The sequence below is a fragment of the Xiphias gladius genome, chromosome 15 (assembly GCF_016859285.1).
Source record: "Xiphias gladius isolate SHS-SW01 ecotype Sanya breed wild chromosome 15, ASM1685928v1, whole genome shotgun sequence".
Taxonomy (NCBI): Eukaryota; Metazoa; Chordata; class Actinopteri; order Istiophoriformes; family Xiphiidae; genus Xiphias; species Xiphias gladius.
The window spans coordinates 23157145-23181766 of record NC_053414.1 but is presented as its reverse complement, the minus strand read 5'-3'; the positions used below and the strand labels follow the sequence as shown (position 1 = coordinate 23181766).

General features: G+C 40.4%; 3 protein-coding genes across 5 annotated transcripts; 1 reads left to right on the top strand and 2 right to left on the bottom strand.

Moving 5' to 3' along the window:
- Positions 1-2011: 2011 nt before the first annotated feature.
- On the bottom strand, positions 2012-10330 carry gde1 (glycerophosphodiester phosphodiesterase 1). 2 transcript variants are annotated; one of them, XR_005708920.1, is made up of 7 exons: positions 9510-9779; positions 8467-8642; positions 6597-6702; positions 5543-5635; positions 4553-4764; positions 3996-4243; positions 2012-2442 (listed from the first exon to the last, which is right to left on the bottom strand). XR_005708920.1 is itself a non-coding variant. In XM_040145639.1 (6 exons), the coding sequence occupies exons 1-6, from the start codon at positions 9777-9779 to the stop codon at positions 4096-4098; spliced, it is 1005 nt and encodes a 334-aa protein (XP_040001573.1). In that variant the 5' UTR covers positions 9780-10330; the 3' UTR covers positions 3222-4095. The 2 variants fall into 2 exon arrangements, 1 of the variants encoding a protein (XP_040001573.1); XM_040145639.1 differs by lacking the exon at positions 2012-2442 and having other exon boundaries at positions 3222-4243; positions 9510-10330.
- On the top strand, positions 10289-12301 carry tmem186 (transmembrane protein 186). Its single transcript, XM_040145642.1, has 2 exons — positions 10289-10419; positions 11301-12301. The coding sequence occupies exons 1-2, from the start codon at positions 10417-10419 to the stop codon at positions 11964-11966; spliced, it is 669 nt and encodes a 222-aa protein (XP_040001576.1). The 5' UTR covers positions 10289-10416; the 3' UTR covers positions 11967-12301.
- Positions 12302-18852: 6551 nt separating this feature from the next.
- On the bottom strand, positions 18853-22609 carry hmox2a (heme oxygenase 2a). Of its 2 annotated transcripts, none has more exons than XM_040145640.1 (7): positions 22492-22609; positions 21620-21741; positions 21338-21455; positions 20615-20782; positions 19927-20250; positions 19644-19776; positions 18853-19130 (listed from the first exon to the last, which is right to left on the bottom strand). In XM_040145640.1, exons 2-7 carry the CDS (start codon positions 21709-21711, stop codon positions 19003-19005), a joined length of 963 nt encoding a protein of 320 aa, XP_040001574.1. In that variant the 5' UTR covers positions 21712-21741; positions 22492-22609; the 3' UTR covers positions 18853-19002. The 2 variants fall into 2 exon arrangements, with proteins under 2 accessions (XP_040001574.1, XP_040001575.1); XM_040145641.1 differs by lacking the exon at positions 22492-22609 and adding an exon at positions 22442-22485.
- Positions 22610-24622: the final 2013 nt, after the last annotated feature.

Below are 24622 nucleotides of genomic sequence, written 5' to 3'. Positions count from 1 at the left end.
GGACATCCGGTCTTGATTTTCAAAATAAAACCGTGTTAACAAAGTCCTATTTTGACGCCCTTGTATTTGTATTCTAACATCTCATGTGGAATTGACACTAAGCACCACTTCTAACATGAATAGTTCATTTAGTAAGTCCACTCTTCAGAGCATTTCTAATTTTCAGCAATAACCCACATTGTGGTCTTACATCACAGGGTTTCTGATTAAATGAAAACATAACTGTAAACAACATAATTCATTCCTTTAAGTGCATATACGGTACATGTTAACTGTGGGAATGGGGATTTAGGATAGAGAGTGTGCATAGTTTTATTCTCTACCATTCAGTGTTTTATGTCTCTGCCGTCACAGTGGTAGTTTTGGGCTTCATGCTTGATATTTTATGAAATCAGTCTGATTCCTTCCACTAGCATTCTTGTCTTTGGTAGAAAGTTGTCCTGATAAAAACATAGTCATATCTGGATTATCCCAGGCCTTGTTTCTGGAAAAATCCAAACTGCTATGGAGTTTCTTAAATAAATATTTTTTTAGTGCTTTGAGTATGGTACAAAAAAATCCAACCCGGTCCCATTCTAGTGGCGTTGCAACAGAAATCTCGGGCACAGATGTGTCAAAGCTTGAGTAAAAAGCCTCAGAACAACCTACACAACTGTTTGTTTTCTGTGGTTTGGATCAAATGACTATATGTGACTATGAAGTTGCCTGCAGTTCACCCGGTTCTACATGGTGCAGTCATCATTTGACCATCAACCATTCCATGTTAAATTTATGGTTACGCAATTGTGCGGCTTTAATTTTGAAGTAAGTGTCCCCTCGTTTCCGCTCTCCTTGTCTCTGGTCGGACTGCTTTACGCAGCTGGGCAACCCCCCCACCCCAGTGACGTCACTGCACGCCCCTCAGACGGGGTTTTGGAGGAGGAGCGGGAGCGATCACCTTTCACCTATAAAACCAGATGCGCAGCTACATAGAGGTGTACAGTGATGAAGAACATCGAAATATAATTGATCTTTTTCTACAGATTTTGTAGATTTTCTTATATCAGAATCATTATTGAGTAATAACTAAGAAAGACTGACAAGAATTTACCAGTTAACTCACATTTCTTTGGACTGACAGCGTGCATGGTGCCACACAAGAGCTTATAATAAACGTAAACTTTTTTTAATCACCTGTAATTGGAAGTCGTTCGCTTTATGCCAGATGAGGGCTTATTATCTTGTCGGGTACCTCGTGTAGCATCCCCGTAAGATCTCAAGATATGCGAAAGTGTTACCACAGGTAACCTGTGACGCACAGGTGAAGATGGCCCGAGTGACTCCACGCAGTGCGAGCTGACAGTCTGCCTTTAGCAAGTGAAGATCAGCCGGGACGAGAAGTGGCTCAGACAGGCTTATCCAGGGTGATACACCCCCCCTTCATTTCTACCATCCGGGTCAATAACCTGAGTCTCCTGGCCAAGAAGCTAATCATCAACAGTTCACACTACACGGGCTTTGTATTAACAGTAGACAGGCCAAACTATGGTCAAATGATGGCTGGTTTGCACCGAAGAAGACTTTACATTGCCCTTCTATTAAACATTTTAGAGACATCATCCGTTTACAACAGTGTGGACAGATGTTCGGTATTAAACAAGGCACTTCATAGTTTATTCTCTCATCAGTTGACAGCTTGTCCCTTCAAAAATAATTTGTTGTCAGTATACTTGAGAAAGGCGTCGCAGTTCATCCTTTTTAAACCTTTCTTTAACTGGTTGTGTGATCAGGTGACAAGCAGTTATGGCCGGAAACGTGGGTGTCAAAAGTATTTCTCTGCTGAGACGGTATGTTAATGAGTACTCCTGACACTAGTGGTTTTACAGTTGATCTACAGAATCTTCTCAGTTTTGTGTAACACCTGGCGGCAAAATGTCAGCTAAAACAGCTGCTCTTTAGGAACCTGTTTGGTCTCAGCTGTCCCAACGTGCAAGAAAAAACATCTGATGACAAATAACGAGTTCCCTTTAAAATGAGATATCCAGCTTTTTATTCAATTCAATCATTCATCACAATATTCAGTCATATGAAATCAAATCTTCATGATTTATTTATTTTAATTATAAGTCTTTCACTTTTTGTTTTCCTTGAAAATCACAAGACACATTTTTAATGATTTTAAAATTGTCCTGTTTGCTTACATTCATTTCAGCATAGAGCAAATGCTAATGTGGCTGAAGTTGATACTTGGGTCAAAGAGCACATAAGCAGAAGTGGTCCAGCTTCCTTTTCTACTTATTTCGGAGCGCCTTCGAGTCTGAAAACCTTTCCAATAGGGAATTCAACTTGTCAAATGCAGGTGTAATTAATACATTGAATTAGAGCTGTAATCCATTTAGGTTTTCCGGTTCCAGGGCCCTGATGGTGCAGGTGCTGTCTCACTGACACAGCTTAGTTGCATGCCTAAACGCAAGAGCCGTTATTAGTGTTATTAGTTACACCTGTGCCCTTTCTGCTATGAAACATGTCCACTGTAAGAAAGGTCTGTTTCCAGTTTTACTGTCTGTCACGTTGTTGTGTACTACACCATTGCACTGTATGTGAGGGGGCTGCTGCCTGATATTTTAGAGGTCAGTCTCCTACATTCACTCTCAGCACTCAGTGTCTCATTACACATTTCTTAAGCTCTACTCCAGTTTTGAAGCCTTGTAAAATCTCTCTACAGTCACTCCTGAATTACTAATTCCCTCATATTTCATTGCTGGTCCCTTACTGCTCCTCTGCACTGTCCTACTGTGTTTCCACATACATTACCGTGTTACTAAATTGAACTCAAGAGTATATCTAAGTCCTTATCTTGTGGCTCAACAGGAGCATTAAAGAATAGCTGCAGAATGATTACTTGTTATTAGTAGAGATGCGCTGACAGAGGGGAAGCTAAAATGGTACTGGAGTCACTGGTATCTCCCTTCTACCAGACACAGTGGAGTCCACCACCAGGGAGAAAATTATGTTTCTCAAACAAAATTATTTAGAAATAATGTAAATGCTGAACTGTGTAATAATGACATTGTATTGTGTCTGTATGCACTTTGAACCTGCCATACACTGCACTGTGCAGCCATCAAAAATGTAGAAATTAGAAGCGGCTTTTTCATACAGCACATATTCTCTGGTATGAACAACATGATCTGGACCTTTTAAAGCGACTATATATCACTGTTACACAGGTTGTTAAGTAATCAAGCTCAAAATATCGACCTCAGTTGACTCATAGTTCATTGACTAAATATAAAGAACATGTCCTGTAATATTTAACGAAGCATGAAAAACCCCCCGGATGTAATAAAACACCTTGTAACGTCCCTGAAAGGGGTGAAACCGTAATGTATTCTTCCTGAACAGTCCCAAACAGGAATGTCAGTTTGTTGAACAAACACCCTGTGAACCAAATAATCATAGTCTTGTGAGTCGAATGAATTCATTTTAATGTCTATGTCTCATGTATCTTGAATTAAGTCTCCAGTTAGGGTGAGACTATATGACTGTATGGTCTCAGCTGCAGAGAGAACTCGACAACAGTAAATCGGCACCACGCAGAAAAATGACACAAGCTCAAAATCCTAATATTTGTATGCCAGTCTTATTCTATTCTACATTTCAGTTCCATATCTGCATTTTTCAAATATATAAAATGTTTATTCATATTAGTTGTAAACCAGTATTCGTTTTTCATAAGGGATAAAAATCATCTCTAAGTAGTTTACTTCTAATGGCCTTTTCTGAGTAAAAAGCACAGACAGTGCATGACATTATAGTATACATGTGTACTGTATATAGAGCCGGTAAGATAGAGTAGATTACCAAGGCAAAAAAAAATAAAAAAAATCATTGTAGTCCTGAGTTGGTGAATACAGTACATTTGATTAAGGTCTACTATAGACATGTATTACCGAACTGATCAGTTTGATCGGAAATATGCATGGAAAAGAGTGGCATACTGTATGTTCTCTTACCTCATGCCACATATGGGTGATTGGGAGTGAAATGATCCTTTCATGTGTGGTTTATCTTGGAGTATGTGTTTGAGCATATTCTGCCGGGTTCATGTGAGTGTCAGTAATGAGGTTCACAGTCTTCCACCAGGCTGTCTGTAATGTAGTTGACTTGTAGCAGCTCCTGGTAATAATCTTTCTCCACTTTGGTGTTGACTGTCCAGGCTACCACATCCACCCCTCTCTGGGCCCAGTACTGCACATAATCCCTGCAGACAGCACACAGCACATATTATCTGCTATGATAAACACGACCTGGACCTTTTAAAGCGACTATATATCAGTTACATAGGTTGTTAATATTTCTTCTGACAGTCAGTCAAGTAATCAAGCTCAAAATATCGACCTCAGATGACTCATAGTTCATTGACTAAATATTAAACACCATGAGAACCAAACAGTTATAGTCTTGTGAGTCTAATGAAGTCATTTAATTGTCTATGTTCCACGATTCTTGAATTAAGTCTCCCATTAGGATGAGAGTATATGACTGTATGGTCTCAGATGCAGAAACTCACGGTGAGACGAAGTTCTTTTGTATCAGGAAGGCGGAGATGCCACAGAGCTTCCACAGCACGTGATGGTGCGCCAAGTCCAACACGATGTCCATTAGTGTCATCCAATGGTGCCGCCATAGTGATGAGAAACGCGGGGCACCGTCTCCGAATCGGCTCAGGCTCCATGGCCTGTGGGTCAATGCTGTGACCACCTCTGGGTCACTCTGTCTCATCTGGGCCGAAGAAGAACAGAAACAAAGTGATGGTTGTGTTTGTTAAACACAGTAGCTAGAAATACATGGCAGTTATGTGAGCAAATATTTTAGTTTATTTAATCAGAAACAGTATGAGACAATTGGAAAGATAAAACAGAGAGACCAAAAGCTTTCCTGTTTTGTTACAAATTATTTCCTTCTTTTTTGGTTTTCTTTAATTTTTTACCATTTTTTTTGAATCTGCACAACATCACTTGGGGTTGTTGTGCTATATGCATTTATACTGAAGCATTCGGGAGAGTACTTTTGGTTTGATCATTGTATCAAAGTAGTAAGTACAGCGTATGGCTTGGCACGTAGAATATAGCCTCTAGCTTGTCACTCAGACCAGGCCACAATAAAAACCAACACCACAGATGGTTGCTGCTGAAGGTATGCTACTATACTCAGTCTTAGGGTACATGGATTTTAAGTTTATAGTCAAATTGATTGAGCCCTGCTATAATATTGTGTTAATGCAGGCAAAATGGAAGAGGGTGTCACCAAAACAAAGGAATGCATTTGGTTCTGATTGCTACAGTGTGTGCAGGCTGCCCAGAGGAAAGTAGAAAAACGTTCACCCAGCCTCATTTACTGGACCCTCAGTACACAGTAGCTGGCAACCTTTTCATGTAAATGGTGGCAATTTTGCCCCCTTTGGCCAAGATTATAGTTTTCCTCAATATTCTCAATCAGGTATACTGCCAGTCAAACTCTTTCTCCTAGCATCCTTACACACTTTAGGGCGTCCACTTACCCTGTAGATGACTTTAGGCTCAAAGGAGCAGATGATGCTGCTGTTGTAGAGGACTGGATGTTTCTTATACAATTCTTTAAGGGCTGCGGCTGCCTGGGAGGGGAGGAGAAACGCGTGGTTATTGTAGGTCAGTCAACTGTTTACAGTGTGTGTGAGGCTTTATGTCACCGTGTGTGTTCCTGTACAACCACTCGATGGTAACCAGCAGCTGTGTATATGTAGACACGCGGGGCCCTGAACTCAATTATGTCGCTGCCTGAAACAACGACCACCAGCGCAGCTCCGCATTCCTTAATCATTTAAAAATATGCTTAGTAAGGAACGATTCAAGTGGTTAAAAGCACACTGATGCAAGCTGGAATTTAGATTTTTAATCTGCATAATTTAACGGCATAAACACTGCAGTGACTTAACTGCATCTTTCAGCTGGGAGTTGCAACAATGACTGTTGTCTCTCTCTCATTTTGTGTGAACTGGCACAAACAACAAAATCATATTTTCACATATTTTAAGTAACTGATGCATGAATCCACATGATATATCCAGTAATGATGCAATGTTACCATGCAAACAAAATGTAAAACTATACCACTTGCCTGTGGCGATGACTTCTATGTGTGAGCAGCTGCAAATGTGTGTGTGTGTGTGTGTGTGTGTGTGTGTGTGTGTGTGTTTGTTATGGAGGTTTGGTTTGTTCCACAGTATAGTACAAGCTGGAACAAGTGTTTGGGACGCCTTATCGTACATCTCAGTGTTTGCCAAAGTAATTTTGCCGCACATTTAATGATAAGGCATGCAACTAATGATTGCTGTACAATTAAGTAATTTACCAGTGTTTTATTTATGTTCCACACAAATTACCACAACCCAAAGTTATATCTTAATTTTTTTTTTTTTAACTGACCTGATCAGCTGCCAGAATTAATGTTAGTGTAGGGTGCTAACCGTTTATTATAAACGCTATCTGGGTGCATATCAATTAAATCAACAAAGTATAACAGACAGACTGAACATAATCAAGTCTAATTTCGTTTGTTGGTTTTGTTGGCTGCACCTCATCTGGATGACCTTTGACATCAAAGTAGATGGTGAGCTGAAGTTTGATGCATTCCTCCACTGCCTCCTCCAGAGTTGGGATCTTCTCTCCAGCAAATTTCTCCCTGGTGATGAAGGACAAAGATGTTACAGTGCTACTGTTCGTCAGGCTCACATGCATTTCAAAAATGTCTTTCTAAAATGATTTACGTTTAAATGGGAAACATCAAGTTAAATTTTGATTAGTGGTACTATTCTCTCTTCTGTAATATAATAATGAAATTCATGTGATGATGTTCATGAGTCTCTTTATATAAAGGCTCTTGGCATCTGTCAGACAATATTAGGACAGGATTCATGGGTAATGCTGGGTAATATAATAACTTCCAGGGCCCCTATGTGATTACGATGCAAACTTTATGCTCCTGTGCCATTAAAATATTTCTTGTCTCTCTGCTTTATATTAACTGTCCATTATTACGTGAGAAGGAAACACTTCTCCTAGTTTGTGTGAAGGTCATGGAAGAAGTTTTTGCTTCTGTAATTATCTTCACAAGTATTGGCCCACCTCGACCTAATGAAGACATAAGAGAATCTGGTCAAACGAAAATTGTTCTCAAATGTTTATGTGACTTAGGGCATTAGGTAAGCTCTCTACACTTCAGCAGCCGACTATATAATATTCATAAAGCTTATAGTAAAGTGTAGGTTATCATTCACATACTCTCATTGTCAGAATATTATTTAATGCTTGGACGCATAACATAGGACTTGTGGAACCTTGGTTTACTGGTATAACAAAATCTCTAAGTTCTCACCTCTGTAATTTTAGACACACACTACAAAGATTTCTCCGCCAATGAAAATTGTTTGTGAATGCTGCAGATGCCCTGTGATATTTATACAATTACAGACATTTCCCTGAAGACTTATGCCACAAATTCTCTCACAAATTCTACCTCCTGTAATCTGTCTAATGTGCTCATGTTTAGAAACCCCCCTCACCGTTTTTTCTGTTTTGTAATACCTTGTAATGTTGGTGATTAAGAAAAGGAAAGTTTTTGTTTCACTTGTTGTGAGACTTTCTGATCTTCCTGTTGATGTGGAATGGCCCTAGATGGTGTTTACATTTGCTTCTATTCCAGCTCCATCCCAACTTGTTATCTTTATTTTGAGGGACTGTTCTGCATTTTCCTTTTTTCTTTTGTTTGTTCTGAAGGGAGTTGATTTTAGAAACCCCCCTGGATTACTTGCCTAGTCTGTATTACTAACAGTGTGCCTCTGTATTAATAGGAACTTCCCTCTTTCCTTTCATTTGTTTTTATTGTCCTTTCAGGGTTAATAATAGCAATGTGTTTACTTATCTTTATCCACTCCTTTTTATGTTTTCCTACAGACATCTTGGAGCCTACCAGTATCCATTATCACAATCAAACATCGCCACCCAGTAAAGCGATTATTTCAGTGTCCCCAACTGCTGTAGCCGAACAATCTATTCTGTACCAAGGATATCCAAGGAAAACCAGTCTAGCATTGGAGAGAGAGTATTCTGACTTGCTAATAAAAGGCAGGCCATGTCAGCAAGCTGCAATCGGAAATCTGCCTTAAAGCACTAAAATGTCATATAGCCAACAGTATTCCACACTTTAAACCTCCAGCCCACCCAACAAACGCACACAACCTGTCTAACCCGCTACCACACCTCACAGGTTTTTGACAAATTTAGTATTCTGTTTAAACATACTGGTAGTGTGTCAACCTGAAAAAGAAAAACAACAACTAAAAACTAAAGCATCAGCTGTAAAAACAAAAACACTCAAAAAGACAAAAGTCTCTCAGTTTCTCTGCATGCTTGTATGTGCACTCCTAGGTATATTCTTCTTTCTTACCTAAGTCGATGTTTAGCAGCTGCATCCAGTTTACGCAGGTCAGAAAGTGTTAACTGGCTGAGTGGTCCCGACCCGTTGGTGGTCTGGTCCACAGTCTTATCGTGCATCAGTATTGGGATGCCATCTGCTGAGAACTCCACGTCCAACTCCACGCCCGTTGCCCCATTTTTACTGGCCTATTGCAAAACAGATGGGTAAGAGAGTTGGAAGCAAAGTATTCCGGGACGGTCTGTTTCTGGTCATAATCTTCACCTAAAAAATTGAGGGTCAGCCCAAACCCTATAGTACTGATGTCATACCGCAAAAACTATTGTGATACTTTTTTTCTGAAGACATATTGTAGCTTGACTGGCAAGGTGAAACCTGAATGGAAACATCACATTAGAAAGGAAATAGGATTTAGGTGAGAGTCTATTAAATCTTGATCAGTAAATCGCCTGGGCCACTACACTGAACAATATGATCTTATTGCAGATATACTGGGGTGTCTAACATGAAATTGCAGTACAGAAATGACAAAGAAATGTTTCTTTAGAAACAATTTCTCTCTTACATATCAAAAATGTTTGTTTGTGTCATATTTTTGTCAGAACAATGTTATGAGATTTTTTTATATATATATCTCAAATATCATTATTGAGACTGTTCAAAAAAAAAAAAAAAAAAAGTCAGGCCATTGAGGCTACGTAGTGTAAACGTTTCTTACAATTTTTACCACGCTATACACCACTGCCCTGCTATGTAAATGACAGTGTGGGTAATGTAAGCAGCTCTAGTGCAGAGATATTGCTGATTGCTAATTACCAGTGGTTACAAGGGACATGATGCCCCGATGGAAGCGAAAGTCCTGATCCCTGATATTTTCTCCCCTTCTTTACATGTATCTCCTTGGCAGTTTATAGAACTATGGCTATGTTTTTCAGATTTATCACGGATGAAGATATGACATATTCCAGTCTCCAGTGGTGGTGTGCCCCTTGTAACCACTGCTAACAGGGAAGGAGAAAAAACCCCCAGACCTCACCAACGCCTCTTCCTCTCACCTCCCGGATGGCTGCTATCGTGTTCTCCGGTGCGTCGTACCCACCGCCCCGGTGAGCGACCACCGACACCTTGCCGGAGCCGGCCGCGCCCACGGCCGGGTGCAGCACCTGCTGGGCTCGGCTGGCCGGTACTTGGGGGAACCGGAACAGGGCCAGAAAGAGGTAGAGGGAGGCGGTGAGGACGGTTGTCCACACCGGGCTCCGGGTCCCCAACAGGACCACGACGAAGACGACCGAGTACAGGGTGACATCGTCTCCCAGCTGCAGCATCGCTGTCCCCGGCTGTCTTTCCAACTGGACTGTGTCGGAACACTGAAGGTAGCAGCTGCAAGCAAATCCACCGCCGCCGCCTGTCCGTCTACCGTTAACCGACGTTAGCTACCTGTCCTGCTAAGTCTACTGTCTTCAAACGCCCTGTCTGAGATATGGTCATGCTCCGCTTATCAATGTGGATGACATTAGCTGTTAAAAAGGAGCAATAATGCACTTATCTTGGGCCGAGGAGAGGAGCTTCAATTGGTCTGACACTCAACACACAGGGGGTTTCAATCTGCGACGTAAACGACGGCTCCGCCGAAGGTTGCGTGTCGTTTCCGAAGCCAACGAAGCCGACGCGCTGTTACAAGATGTACAGGGTTAAGTTCAGTAGGTTTTTTTAAATGATATCTCAGCTAAATGTATCTAAAATTGTAACTGTCCCGCCAGTGGGAGCACGACAAATCAAAACGCAAACAAAAAAAAAAAAACACTAAACACAAACAGTTAACATAATTGAGCACATCCGGGTCAAAGAGTGCACGTCACGTTAGCTACCGGTTAACTTAAAAGTGTTGTCTTTGGTCTGTCTCTTATTCAAGTTTCGTTTCCATGTTTCTTCTTCCCTCTTCAGTTTAGTCTGTCGCCGGTCATGGTGAGCTTCTGCTCTTTCTCACACTCTTACACTGCGTTCACTGTTATGCAGGTTGTCAGAAAAAGATGTGATTCGCCGCATTAGCTGAGTGTTAGCTGCTGCTTTGGCTGGACTGAATGGCGGCTCAGTCAGGAGTTGTCTGTCTTTAATTTAACTTCATACTAACAAGACAGTAGTTACATTTTTGTCGTTTGTCCGGTCTACCTCAGTTCTAATGAAGATGCTTAACGAATGCATGTGCTTTATTGCTTGTATACACTGTACATTTTGATCATATTTTTATCCAAATGATTATGTTTATTTCACCTGGGGTGGCCAAAATAACAGAACATCTGTACAGTGTAATGCAATCCACTTCAGTGGCCCAATAGTTATGTTTAAATTTTATTTCAGATATTTCAACTTTTACTTAATGGGAGTTGTAGTGGTTTTGTGTTGCATTACTTGTATTGTGAGATCTGAATCGATTGATTCATTAATCAATTAATCGATCAAAAGACGACTAACTAGCAAAAATTTTATTATGAATTAATTTAGTCAGTTTTTAAACATAAATGCAAAAACTTCAGTGGTTCCAGTTTCTTGTTAATGTTAATTTTTCTCTTAGTCATCAGCGATAGTAAGTGGATTCTGGACTGTTAGTTGGACCAAAACGAGCGATTTGCAGACGTCACTTTGGGCTCTGGGTAACTGTGTTGGGCATTTTTCACTATTTGCTCAAGAAAACAACCAGTAAATAAATGAATAATGAGAATAATTCAGTTCACTTTGATAATCATTAGTTGCAGCCCTATAATATTAAATGTTGTTATTTTTTCCATGTCCTGCATGTATGTTGAGTTCAGTCTCCTGTTAATCTTTTTGATTTTATATTTCTACAGATAAGGTCAGTGCTGCTGCGCGGGTTGACCTCCAACGTCTCGTCCTGTACCAGAGGATCATGTCTACTAACAGGTCAGATACCATACGGTGTGCAGCCTCCTTCACCAGGTCGCACACCCATCCAGCAGAGCGTCCACGGACTCCTTATTCCTAAAATCACAGCTCTGGTCAGGTATTCAGACTTGTCCCTGCACAAGTACACTATGATTTACACCCTGCCGTACATTAAGCTCCTCAGAGCCGTGTCCAGGCTCAAACTGCTCCAAACTGCAATCACTGGGGTCATTTTGCCCCCAGTGTACGTCCTCTACCTCCAGGGAGACGTCCCCTTCTTCCTCGTCAGCTACACAACGGGGATAGCACTGTTTGCTGGTGTCATGCTCTATACTGCCAGTCACTTTTTCAGGAGGGTTGTGGGGATGATGTACCTGGACCTGTCCCAGACTACCCTCAAAGTGTCCCACCTCACCTTCTGGGGAAAGCGCCATGATATCTACCTCCCTGTGTCAGATGTTATGACCATCGGGGATACAGGGGACTCTGCAAATGAGACAATATTGAAGCTCAAGAGATACAGCAGTCCACAGACATTGTATTTCTCCCCTCATTATGGACGTGTGGTGGACAAACTAGGTTTTGAGAAGGTGTTTGGAAATTTAAAATGATGTATAATTTTTAAAAGTGCATGGATTTGGATGATGATAACAGTGACTATTTATGAGTTATTTAATGTTTCTAAAACAACATTGTGATAATGAGAGGTGTCTGTTCTCCACAGAAGATGGGTAATGAATCTTTTAGTGAATTAAGCTTGTGATTGAAAAGTGAGGATACATATTTGTAGGCTTCAGCCACACACTCGTCTTTAGACTGGAACAACATGCCAAGTAACCAGTGTTGGCAGTAATATTTTAAGAGTATTAAGATTACTTTTGTCTGGTAAACAGTGACCTAATGTGTGAAGCTGAAAAAAATAAAAATAAAATCAAGGTCTGCTTTATACAAGTGAAATCGTCCTAATGATTTACAAGTAAAAGTATTCTGAAATTCCTTTTCTAAAAACAATTTCAAAGTAAGTAAGGAGGTAAAGCACCTGTTTTTAAAAAAAAAAAAAAAAAAAAAAAAAGACTTTCCCCAACACCATTACTGACTCAGTACATTCCATTTAGAATAGGGGACTTGTTAATACCATCACACAGAGGATAAAAAAAATTATACACGCTTTTACTTTGAATGTGAACATAACCTTTGTCAGGTTACTTGTCAGAACCTTGCTCCAAATCAAATACTGCACATTATGTACATGCACAAGTTTCCATTTTGTCCTCTTAAGCTCTAACAGCTCTGACAGTTCTGACTGACCAAATGACAAGATGTATCACTAAATAATACTGAAGCAGTATGATCTTAGAGTTAGGAGAAACATCCATTACAAAGATATGCTCTGACTTGCTCTACAACAGTGGTGGACGAAGTACTCAGACCCTTTACTCTAGTACCCCATTACAAGTAAAGGTCATGCATTCTAAACCCTACCTAAGTAAAGCATTAGAAGTATACCCAGCAAAATGCACTTAAATGTATCAAAAGTTTAAGCACTCATTATGCAGAAAAATAGCTCCTTGGATGGTGTTATATCATGCATATGTGCATTATTTAAGTAAGTAGCCTTTTACTATTGTAGTTGGTTGGGGTGGAGCAAATTTTAAGTACTTTATACACAGTTATACAAAGTTTAATCTGCAAAACCTTGAGTTTCATTTCTGACATTTCTATGCATAATAGATTCTTGCAAACCTTATTTTCCTAAAACAAGTTATTTTAAATCAGTTTGTTAAAAAAATTCTCTACAAAGAGCATCTGTAGCTTGAAACAATAAAGACTGCACTGGCTGATATTTGTTTTTTTCACTTTTTTTTTTAAAGAAAACAAGACTGTCAGCAGTCAGTTATAGACTAAAATGACATGATAAGAGTAGTAACTAGTAACTATGGCTTCAAAATAAATTTAGTGGAGTAAAAAGTACAATATTTCCCTCTGAAGGGCAGTGGAGTAAAAGTATAAAGAAGCATGAAATGGAAATACATGAGTAAAATAATAGTACATCAACATTGCACAAAATTGCACTTAGGTACATGTACTTAAGTGTACTTAGTAACATGCCACCACCGCTCTTCAATAATCGTGTTTCCCACTTTTACATTAACAGGAACAGCTCTGTAACCGTAATAGCTTTGACTAAAATAAAAGAAAAAACAGCTGAAAGATCCATTTGGATACAAGACGAGGTTCTCAGAGATCTTTTCCCTGGGCACCTGCCGCATCATTTGGTCCCCCTTCAGCTCTGGAAGCATCAAAACCATATTGCTCAAGATCAATTTTCTTCTCTCCTCCTAGCTCTTCACCCCTGATGGCCTGGAGAGACATAGCAGCAGGCATCTTAAAAACATAAATCAATCTTACAGTGTATACAGCCTAGGTATTTTTTCATCCAGTCCTCTATTTCATAAACATTCCCAGTACCTTTCTTTGGAAATAAATGGCAGAGAGAAAAAATGCCAAAGTCAGCAGCAGGCAGGCAAGTCTGGTGAATAAAACCAATGGAGAGGCTGAAACAGATTCACAAGTTACATCAAATCAGAATATCATGAGTTCAGACTCCCTATGTCAGAAATTCATGTAACTACCCAATCTTTTTAGAAATAACCAACCAACATTAGCAGCTGGCTACATGCTCTCCATGATTTCGAAATTTGAATATAAACACAGCTAGTGCCACACTTCCCTGTCTGATTTAGCTTTACACTTTCCTTCATGTTACCTGAGTTAGTGAGAGAAAGCCACTGACTCTCTGAGGAGAACTTATGAGAGAAAACATGGACGAGATAAACACAGCTGAAGTTCCCTTGGTGGTCATAGTCGGAACCGTGAAACGGAAAAATAGGCAGTGTGACTGACAGCTTTCTGGGCATAGATGACTGTTGTGTTGAAAGTGGCTTGAAAATGCCTTTTGGGTACTGTGGCTTAATGGAGCATTTGATGTTTAAGTAGGAGGACTTGGAGAGCCAACTGATGGAGGGAGAGATGGAAATCACTGGCTGACACAGAAGATCTGTAAGGACAAAGGGAGATGGTTGATGGAGCAGATCACATGTATTCTGGCTAAAGCTGACTGTGAAATACAGTGAACAGTAATATTATCCAGCATGTCTTTCTGTCAGTAACTGGACAGACATAGTTTAGATTTCCATGACAATATTCTGATGTTATTTCAAAGACACTGAAAGTCTGGGGCAAATGCTTGAAAATCAGTCAGTCACAGTGATGAAAAAGGACTGTAAAATTTACTATCATGGCTGAGTCACTGAAAATGTTTCCTGAGCAAACGATCTGCAGGTTGGGTGAGTAGTGCCAGGGCCTCGTTGACACACCCTCCCTCAGTGCAGATCGGGATTGAACTCTGGAAGAAATGATCCCCCACACACATTTTGATGCAGAAGGCTTTATTTTGGTTGAAACAACAGAGCCACATTTCAGCTGTCTACACAGTAAAGCTGCTGACTTCAGGTCCCCCTTCAAGCTAGCCACTGGTTTCCAGTCACCCTGGAGATTCATTTCCAGTCTTCCAGCGCAACGGCTGCCTCCTCCTGCCAACCTGACATTATCAGGCTCTGAACAAAGACAAGGAAATAACTGAGGTTCAAAATGAATGCTTGACCAAGGAAAAAGTTAAGAGTCGATTAGTCAATAACAGTCAAAGTCAATTTAGTGACTTTTCTGGAGTTTTTCAATCATATCACATGATCTTCTTTATATGTCGTGGCCAGATGTTGTGGAATTTTAGATGTTCAAATCGTTATTTTTAGCTGTGCTAGCGACAAGGCTCTAGGGATAGCAATGTCAGTCTAGTACTCCACCACTTTTGTCCACAATGATATATCTCAACAGCTATTGTAAGAATTAGCATGAAATTCTGTACAAATATTCATGGTCCCCAGAGGATGAACTGTAATGAGTTTGCTGACCACCTGAATTTTCCTCTAGCCCCACCATGAAAAATGGCATTTGCTGTTTTGAGTGATGTGTCTCAACAACTATTGGTTGGCAATGCCATGAATTTGGTGCAGACAATCATGTCCCTTATAAGGATAAATTGTAATAACTTTGGTGATTCTGTTTTATTTTGTGCCACCATCAGGTCAAAATTTTAATTTCTCCAATACTTTGAGATTGTTTTCTGTAGAAAACTGCTGTTTCAACGGTCAAGAATAAATACTGAAACCCAGCTTTTAGGCCAACATGGACAAGAAGTCTTTAAATGCTCAGAAGAAAATTCGGAATTTGAAGACCTACTATTCCATGGCAACTGGGGGAACCCCATCTGCTGGTGAAAATCATGTAATGGGATCAAATCTCCCGAACAGCTGCTAAATGGACCTTGTGGTGAGATTGTTTTCTAAAGAAAATAATTATCGAGAAAAGATAACAGATTTTCTTTACAACAGAGAATATCAAAGTTGTAAGTTCTCCCTTACCTGAGCAGGTGAGTCCAACAGGTGAGCAGGTGTTTTTAGCTGACTCACAGCTGTCAAAGCCCAGAGAAGTGGACTCATTTTCTCTGCACCTGAACTCTTTTGTCCAGTCAAGAGCCTGTATGTTTTCATAGAGTGCCATCTGGAGCTTTAAAGGAGCCCCACAGCCCAGCTCTCTACAGACCACCTCTGCATCCACCTAGTCAAAATCACATTCACACACTGTGGACCACGACTGGTTAGCTTTGACCTCAACTCTACCTGAACACAGAGTAGCCCCATTCACCAGCCTGACAGACTCTGCAGACAGACAGACAGCGAGAGAGAGAGAGAGAGTTTGAGACTAAGTGCTATTTAAACCTTGTTACTGATGATAAACAGAACGACAAAAGCAACAAAAGTATACCAGACATCATGGGAAGCTCATCAAAGAAATCCAACAAAGTCACACTGCTTCATCTGCATCTCTGCCATATAGAATCAACATTTGGGAAACTAAAATTGCAGAGGCTCCCGCAGCTCTCTTAAGAGTATAGTTGTACAAACCCTTGTATCATTTTGGGGCTTTGGGGTAGTGTTGTGTGTGACACTGCAGCTATGGACTCAGCTGTATGAGTGGCATTGACCAGGTATTTACCCATGGCCCTTGATCTGATGAAAAACACTGGTTCAACAGGGGCAAAACGAGAGCTGAATATGTGTTCAGTATCACATGCAATACAAGGAGCATGTAAAACTAGTATTTGTATCAACTAAAAGTGAAAAAGTGCCACACTTATGGTAAGATAAATAATCCCTTGATCCCCTTTCCTCTGTGTTAATTTCACAGCAAACTGTGAAGAACCCAGTACAGTCCACCAGCATAACTGATTTCTTGCCCGGTGTAGTTTGGTGGATCAACACAAGCTGAACGACGCCATGGGGGTCAGACTGCTGATTATTAACACAATGCTTCTGTATGATATGTTTGGTAAAACCCATCTCCCTTTACTGAGGTCTCCTTCAACCAGTTTATGCCAACATTACTTGGTAAAAAGACCAATTCAGTGGACTTCTGCAATGAGCAAATTGATTGTTGAAGTTGTAAATGCTCTTTTTAATGGGTCCTATAGTTTGCCTCAAAGATACTGATGTTAAACTGTATTGAGGTACTTGTATTTTACAGAGTGTGTCCTTTTCTGGCTATTTAATACTTTTACTTCAATACATTTCAGAGGCACATAAGTAGTATACTTTTTATTCCACTCCTGGCAGCTACTGTTACTACTTAATTTTCAGATTAACATTTGAAACGACTATAATGAGCATGTTATGATACATTGTCCTACAGAAAATTAAATTGGCTAAAGGCTAAAGGCAGCTAATGTAGCATTTAGCCTCAAGCAGAGATAAGGAGTGAGGCAGAGGTCTGTTAAACTCACCTCTTTCCATCTCCACAATAACAGACTTTTTTCACTTTCAAACTTTTCAGACATTTTCAGCCCCAAGCAATCTTTTATCAGATTTCGTGCGGCTCCCTCTGGAGCCACAAAGGCTTCATTCAACTTGTTTCACATATAATACTCCCCAAGACCTGTAAATAGACTCTGATGAGTAAAATTGATGGACTTCCGCTTTAAGATGCAATTTGTCACAGTTGTCGTCTGTAGCTCTGGGGAAGCTTTCTAAAGCCTTTGAAAATAACCGTAATGATGTCATCAGGGTTGGTCTAGGCTCAGAGGCTACAAATGTCGAATAGTATAACATAACTCCCTGAAGAAAAAAAGGAGATACTGAACACCATGTTAATTAGAGAGCTTTAGAGGTGCTGGTAGCTCTATGATTGAACTGTGGGGAGAGTCAGGCTAGCTTTTCCCCCTGCTACCAGTCTTCATGCTAAGCTAATCACCTCTTGGCTTCAGCGCCATACCACACAAAGACATGAGATTGGAATATACTATATCTTCTATTCAGTCTCTCAGCAAGAAGGCAAGTAAGTGTATTTCTCAAAATGTAAGTGCTTTAACAGTGATCTTAAAAAACTGACTCTCAGCATTAAAACGGTTATAAATATTTTTGAAATTTTTCAGTAAAAAGAGGGCCCTGGCAAAAAGTAGTAATGAATTTACTATAGAGCTGTGTCTCAATCCTTCTTGACTTTGAACACAAGCTCAGGTTTGATAAAGACTAACAATTGAAGTATGCTGTTTTGTATGCCACACACAGCCCTCTTTGACATTATGCATCATACAGCCCTAATTTTAACTACCAAAGCTAAGTGCCTAACCGCAACCCTAAGACCGACCTTCACCCTAAAACCTTAAAGTTTTAACCCTCAAACAGCACTCTGAAGAAGAAAGGACCTGAGAAAAATGCCTTAGTTCCCCAAAATGTCATCACGTTCCAGGTTGAAAACCCTAAATGGTTCCCACAAAGGTAGACATCCAAGAGCACACAGAACAATTGATAACTGCGATGACACTCCCTAGATATTCCACTGAACTCTTGCTTTTCCCAGCTATTTCACTCATCCAGCATTAAAAAAACAGTCCTACCAGGACTACAGGATTTATCAATTTGCAATTACTCAGCAACCATAATGTAACTTTTGACAAAAAATTAAAGTGTAACAATAATCCCAATTGTTGAGGGATGTATGTGTCAGTACATTGCGCCCATTTTTTTTTTAACCTTTTAATGCTTTCTGAAAGCACAGAAGCAGATGGCTTGAGAGTTTTCAATTATGACTGCATATCACAGCATCTTTATGCAACATATACTCAGATGATCACATGGGAAAGAGTATACATATAATAATTCTATATGGTAAAAATGTCTCTAACCCTGTATGCATATTGCCACTGAATGAAGCATACAAACGAAATGCATTATAATGTCTCTCTTTATGCTCACACTACAGCTGCATCATTACAAAAGCTGGTTCGCTGCTATTAGCAGTGTCATAAGCATAAACCTGCATGTTCCACAGAGTGGTATCAATGAGGGAAAATCAGAAGAAATAAAAACAGAACACAAAATGTCAATCAACAAATGTGTCCATTTCTGGTTTACTTAATGCTACTTTCAGACAGTACGAGTGAATGTAAAGAGGATAAAGTTTGTCTGGATGCAGAAGTGTCCTCCACTCTTTGCTCCGACATAATTATTGGCAGAACAAGTGTGTCAGAGCTCACAGAAGGTACCAGGCAGTGAGCCCTGCGAGGACGGCCACCCAGGCAGCCAGGGCCACCTGACAGGACGGATGTCTGAGAGCCATCATGGCTAACTGGCATGCATAGGTGGAATTTCCACTGGCAGCTGTAGAGGAGGTGGAGGAAGTGAGGGATGGATAGCAGAGGAAGAGAATAAAGGAATGAGAGAAGAAAAAGCTGTAAGATTGGATTCATCATGAACAAGTCAATTCATGGATTTCAACCTCATCACTGTAGTTACAGTAGCCTATGGTAGATTTCATTACTGCATATGCTCCATTACAGGTAGATAATTCAAGCTTCCTATTACCTAAGCTCCATCACTAAACTATCTCTAGCATGCAGAGGGGTGAGTCCGTAAAACTGTTGTCATATTGACACCCAAGGTTTAAGGTTACTTTCTTTTCCCTTTCCATATCTCGAATTTCCAGAATGAAACTTAACTCACTGCATAAATATACAGTAGGGGATACAGTCTGTCAAAGTAATAGTTGTACCAGTGACTGTTGCCTATTTGCTGTTTAGCAAAAAAAAAAAAAAAAAAGTTTATTATTTACTATAAACAGACTTTAGGAATGTTTGCGTCTTTCAGAACTTAACCTTTCAAACGATGTCTTACCCATTTTGGCAGCATAGTAGGGGCACTTGTTGATATCACCACCCTGCATGATCTCTGCATGACTGTGTCCAAGACCTGCATCTTGGACGTCCTCCTTGATGGTCTTACCAATCTCTTCAAGCTCTGTGAATACCTGTTTTCAGGATAAAAGTAGATTTTTTTGTCATACTTTTATCCCCCTTCCCCCTCAAACAATGTGTCTGCATAATGTTTCTCTATCATGATGACTTTTCTGAACATTTGCTGTCAAGACTCTCCCAACCTAAACTTCCTGCTCCCTCACCATCATGTTAAAGCCGAAGGCCTGGTTGGACTCATCCACAATCCTCTCTTTGGTCTCAGCATCCAGTTCCAGCTCGTTCATCCTGCTTCGGTAAAGCTGCTTGAAGCCCTTGTGACTGTGGATACCCTCAAACTGGTAGAAGTTGAGACCCTCGCCCGTTGAGGGGAGCTTCAGTGCCCTCTGGGCCACTTTCTTAAGGATCTGTCCACCTGAGAGGTCACCCATGTAGCGGGTGTAGGAGTGGGCCACCAGCAGCGCAGGGTCCTTCTCTCCCACCTCGTGGATGCGGTCCACATAGGGCTTGGTGCCTGCAGAGAGCCTGATCTGTGAGAGGGAACACGGCGACGGTCAGGAGGCTTTTCAGTTACATCACAAAACTTGCTTTTATGTCTAGTTTGATCATGAATGTCCACATTAAGTTTGTTTTGGTTTAAATCAATTTTATAATACTATCAGCAAAGGAAAGAAAACTCAGCTTAATTAAACTAAATGAATATTCAAGTTGGGTGAAAAAACACTGCCCTCATCAGAACATCAAGTCACTCTACTTCATGTCTGAATTTCAGTGGAAGTGCAAGAGGCACCAGGTAACTGATGATCCATAAAAAGCCAGCCATGTCTTGAGACTCCACATTGTAACCTTTATGTCATGAGACTGACATGCAGCCTCTGTGTGCTTTCTGCTGACCTGGCTCTCCCAGTCCTCTCCATAGAAATACTCGAGATCCCGGGCCAGAGCCTCACGCCTATGAAGCTCTGTGGGGAAATAGATTGGCGCGATGTGAGGATGGTCCTTGTTCTTCTCGATCTCCTCCTCCATGGCAGAGTAGACAAAGTACAGAGCTGCTGTGCCTCTCTGAAGGCAGAAGCAGAGGGAGAGAAAAAGTGGGACAGACTCACAGATAAAATGGTAACTGCAATGTCTAATTTCTATCTTTTGCTTTATGTAATCATGAGTAAACATTTTAGAAATTGTCACACATCACCTACTGGTGAGTTGTGAATTTTGGTTTTGATGTGTAAACTGATATTCTTGACATCTGACAATTTGCAGATTTCTTTGGTAATGTTTCTGATCAAATGTTTCAACCAAGACAAGGTATAAATCTAAACTGTATCACAGTGACAGACCCATATGTTGTCAGTGCCTCAGTGACTTTCACTATTTGACCAGGCAAAAAGATTTTACTGTACCACCAAATTCTAGTTGCCAAAACAAATCCAAATGTAAATCAAAAACAGCAATAAACACAGGAATCACCATTTTAAAAATCCTCTTACTAACACAGCCAAAAGAGGAAAAAAAAAAAAAAAAACTCTGAAGGGATGCCATTGTTGATGCCATTTTCGATGACATCATTACAGGTTGGTATTATGTGCAACGGTAATGTAGGACGCATTGGAACCTGACCTGAAACAGCTCCCTTTTGATGCGGCCTCGGAGGAAATCTTTGACAAACTGGCAGTTCTCTGCTCTGTCGTGGGACTCCTTGGTCCCCTCTGCTAACATCTCGGAGAGGTCGGTTGGACTTGTTGGGGGAATGATGAAGAGAGAAAGGAGAAAGAGAGACAGACATAAACACTTGAGCCATTTGGTTGTAATTTAAATGTTTTCTACAGTGAATCTAACGTCAGATTTAGTGCCAGTGCTTAATCAGGCTGCTGATTACCGAGGTTTTCCTCCATACCTTACCTAAGAGCTTCATCATCTTCATCATCATCAACCACAACAATCCTTGCCCCTCCGTTTGTCACACCGTTGGATTTTGGCTCTGATGTTTCCATCTCGCTTGTTCTCTCTCTCAGTGTTTTCACCTTAAGTATGAAGACAAAGAGACAAAGATATATTAATCAAATGTAATAGATAAATGATGATACGAGAGGAGGAAATTAGTGTGAGATGCCATGCCTTGTGCAGACATTCTTGTGCATTTATGCAACAGCGATGTGTGTCATTACATCACTGGAAAAGAAAAGCTGGAAACTGAAACATGAGGATTAGACTCTTAGGATTAAAAACCTTTATTACTGTAAATGAAAGATCACTGCTTAAGATGAATCATTTCTTCAAAAGATGTCATTGTTGTGTAAATCGCGTCCTGTAAATCCAATGATCCCTATATGAGTCTAGGTTTTATTAAGCTTCAGTTTCCTATTAGCACTTTAGAATATAGTGACACCGCATGAGTCTGTCCAATCTCACCACAATGATTTATCATTGTTAAGCGCCCTGTTGTGGTTATTTGAGAGCTGCAGGAATTCCTGTATTGTTGCTCTGAAACATTACCTTAATATCATTAGTAAATAGCAGTATAGTAACACCTTTTGACACGTATTTTGACTAAATATTGCACTGAAACAAGCCGAGGCGAAGAGCTGACACGCCGGTGGACAGTTACAAAACTGACACTGCACGTCTTCGGTATCATGTAAGCTGAGTAGCGACAAGACACAGCTCCTTGAACACCACACAGACCGAAAATCACTTTCTGTCCGTGCAGACACAAGTACTCACTAAATATTAGCACCGTGTTTTCGGAAGATGAGAATAAAATGTTGGCTTACCTTGTTAAAGTACTGCCGTCTTAGCCCGTCACAACGCGGAATGACACCACGACAGGGGGCGCGGCTCTTGAGACAACACACCAATCACAGGGAAGGGGCCTGCTGATTGGTTAGCGCTGCAGACCTTTCACCAGTCGTATTTCTTACCACAGAAACGAGGCGGGCCTCATCCGGAGCATGTGTTAACGATAAATATTATTTAACTCGTGTTGTGGGAAATTAAGTTTGCGCCGTTTGAGTATTATGCAAACCTTAAGATACATATTTTACCCTAACGCTGTATTGGTAAAGGTATCCAGCCATTTACGGTTAAATAAAAACACATGTAATTTTCATGCAAAATATGGCCAGGGGACACTTGCATTAGTGCATAGCTGATGAAGTGCAAATTGCACATTTTCCTGCAAATCGTTTATTTTTCAAAAAATGTATTTTCTTAGACTTCAAAAATAGATCATTTCGTGTTTTAAAAATCTGGCCATTCAAGCCTTATCCTTATAATTATCCTTGCTAATACAATCTGGTGTTTAATTCAGATGCTTGAACTTGTCTTGAAAAAAACTGTATATTTTTATTTTTAATGCAAACATAGCTGCAAACAGACTCTTCGTTGTCCATAGCTGCCTTCACTAATCCCATCGTCAAACTTTGTACTGGAGTATGTTATTTAGACCGCCAGGTGTCACTAAAGTCCATGTGATGTACCTCAAATATGTATCAAATGGTCCTGCGATTTTGTTGTTCAGCAGCGGAACAGCCTGTCAGTAACTCAGGCCAGCAATTCAAATGCAGAAGAAGGTTGCTGGGTCATTTCATAAACTACACTGGTGATTATTATACAGCCAGCAGCTGCAGTCATATGAATATTATGTCCTGTAACAATAAATAACCTCACCAAACTCTGCAGTAACTATCCCCATCTATAACTGCACACCCTCGTCATGGTGTTTTACTTTGAGTTATACCACCACATTCTTTGCTTTTCGTCTCCTCTTCACTATGATGCCACGGACGCAAAGACATAACCACATGTCCTGCTCTGGCACCAGCTGATAATGCATGGGAACTGTATGGTTAACATGTCACTGTCATATTTTGTATGGTTTGTCCCCCAATGGCCTGCTGTTTACACTGCTATGTTATGTTAAACTATATATCTACTCAGCATGAAAAATCAACCAGATATGGAGTGTTATTTTGTGGCTGCAGTCACACCCTACATAAAGAACATCCTCAGTTCACCTATGGGTTCCCAGAAGAACACTTGAAAACATAAACAAAGGGACAAAGGTACTGGATTGGAGTTTTTTCCTCCACAAAACCTCCGTGTATTGAAAGGGATTCTGGCAGCGCCTTTCATGCTTTGAAGGGCCCTGGAGAGCCCTGCTCCATGGTAGGAAATCCCCACATCTACTTGTTGCTGTCTTGCTCAAAAGGTCCAACCACAGACCCACCTCTGTTTGTTTTTGTCATTGTTAATAAGCGAGACAAGCTTCCTATTATCAACAATATTGCATTGACCTCAACTCCATCACTGCTTGAATGATTTTGCCTTTCATATTCAATACAATTTCCTGTGTTTATGAGCATTTTGGCTGCTTTTCTCTGACTCATTAGTCAATAACAATATATAGGAAGGTGCATGCAGCATTTTAGAACTGGTGTGTAATACTCTTAAGTATGCCTGACCACTTGTGTATTCCCAAAGCGGCATTTGTCACAGTGCAACCTGGATACCATCATGTTTGGATCACGCTTTATAAGTGCTAAACTAAGGCCATTGCTCCCTGGGGTTTACATGACATTGCTATGATACACTGCCCAGCCATACCAGGTCCTGGTAGTCACACATCTACCATGTGGGTAGTTTGTTCCCTTACATTGTTTACCACATTCCAGATTGTTTTTGGCACAATATTTTGGATCTTTATTACAAAAAAGGGAAACCTTCCTGTCTGTGAAGGATTTCCTCTTGTTTTCAATAATGAAAAGGCTCAGGCTAAAGTAATCCAGAGCTGGATTGATTTTGGTGTGGTGGGCCTTTGATATCCTGTGATTTTGTTTCATTCAGTGACATTTTTCTGGTGTTTGACTCTGACTAGTTATAGAAAGCTGTACTTCAGTCTTTGGC